This window comes from Lottia gigantea (genome assembly GCF_000327385.1).
Source record: "Lottia gigantea unplaced genomic scaffold LOTGIsca_705, whole genome shotgun sequence".
In the NCBI taxonomy this organism is placed as follows: Eukaryota; Metazoa; Mollusca; class Gastropoda; family Lottiidae; genus Lottia; species Lottia gigantea.
The window spans coordinates 349-1,628 of record NW_008710383.1 but is presented as its reverse complement, the minus strand read 5'-3'; the positions used below and the strand labels follow the sequence as shown (position 1 = coordinate 1,628).

General features: G+C 41.8%; 1 protein-coding gene across 1 annotated transcript; it reads left to right on the top strand.

Annotated features, from left to right (window-relative positions):
* Nucleotides 1-267: 267 nt before the first annotated feature.
* LOTGIDRAFT_176068 (hypothetical protein) lies at nt 268-828 on the top strand (the record flags this gene model as incomplete). The annotated part of the gene is made up of 1 exon (XM_009065813.1): nt 268-828. One exon carries the CDS (start codon nt 268-270, stop codon nt 826-828), a length of 561 nt encoding a protein of 186 aa, XP_009064061.1.
* Nucleotides 829-1,280: the final 452 nt, after the last annotated feature.

The window sequence follows — 1,280 nt, the reverse complement described above, 5'->3', positions numbered from 1 at the left end:
ATATTTCACCCATTTTAGACATCAACAAGCCACGGCTCCCTATTTAGATTTGATTTGAAAAGATTGGGAATATTAAATACTAAGGAAGATTTGCATTTGTCTTACAACGACTATATTAAAGGCTACACACTCTTTGGATTTGATTTAACCAATGACCACGGAGCTGATCAAGCCAATTTTCATCGCAAGTCGTCAGGAAGTTTGTCTTTGGAATCGAAAATACTCCACAAAATCCACTCGATTTGCTATTATTTGCCGAATACGATAATGTCTTGGAAATCGATGTCAACCGCCAAGTTCTGGTGGATTGGTAAACCTCTGTATACTTCACAGTTGGAGGAAGAATTGGCTTGCCACATCCCTGAACAATTTGCAGGCGTGTTAGCCAGAAATCAATTACAAACCTTACAGCCAACACGCTATCCCTCAGCGTACGTTGTGAATACCGACGACGCAGGCCAGCCTGGAAAACATTGGACAGTTTTTGTATGCGAAAAAGACCATTGTGATTTCTTCGACTCGTTTGGATGTTCCCCAGAAGTGTATGGCCAAGATTTTGCCGATTTTGCGCGGCGTCAAGGACCCTTACGTCACAATATCCGGAGGATTCAAGGAAATCAAAGTTCTGTCTGCGGGCATTATTGTTTCTTTTACTTGTGTCATAAATTTCACGAACCGTCACCCCATGCTTTATCGGTGTTCCAATCTAATCTGACCGAAAACGATCGTTTAGTCCATGCTTGGGCCCATCACCATTTTCCTTATTTGTCTTTTGAAGATGGCGAAACATGTTTAGACAATATGTTAGAGTTAATGGATTTAAGTTGAATTAATTAAAGTTTAAAAAATAAATACCACGTGATCTTTTTTATCCAATCCAAAGCCCTTTTTCCAGTTTCCCGCATATAAAAAGCGCAGTCACTTGTCTTTGGCCAGTCATTTGCAACATGGCAACCAAACCTATCATTGTTGTCCAAATCTTGGAAGTGGATGACAGGCCTATTAAAGTATTTACCTGCAATGGCAAAACTGTCATCATTACACCAGAGGACACCTACCTTTTAGAAGAGTCGGCGATGAACGAGACACCGCGACGGAGGAGAATCGATCCAGAGCTGTTAGCCAGAATCCGTCAAAGGCGACACCGAGTTCGTCGAAGGCTATTCTAAGAAGGTCGCCGATACTACTACGCCACATTTAGTCACGTGATACGTCTCAGCCAATCAGCGTCTGGTACCTATAATCACTTGCTTACTACTAGATTTCAAAGCAGGTTTGAC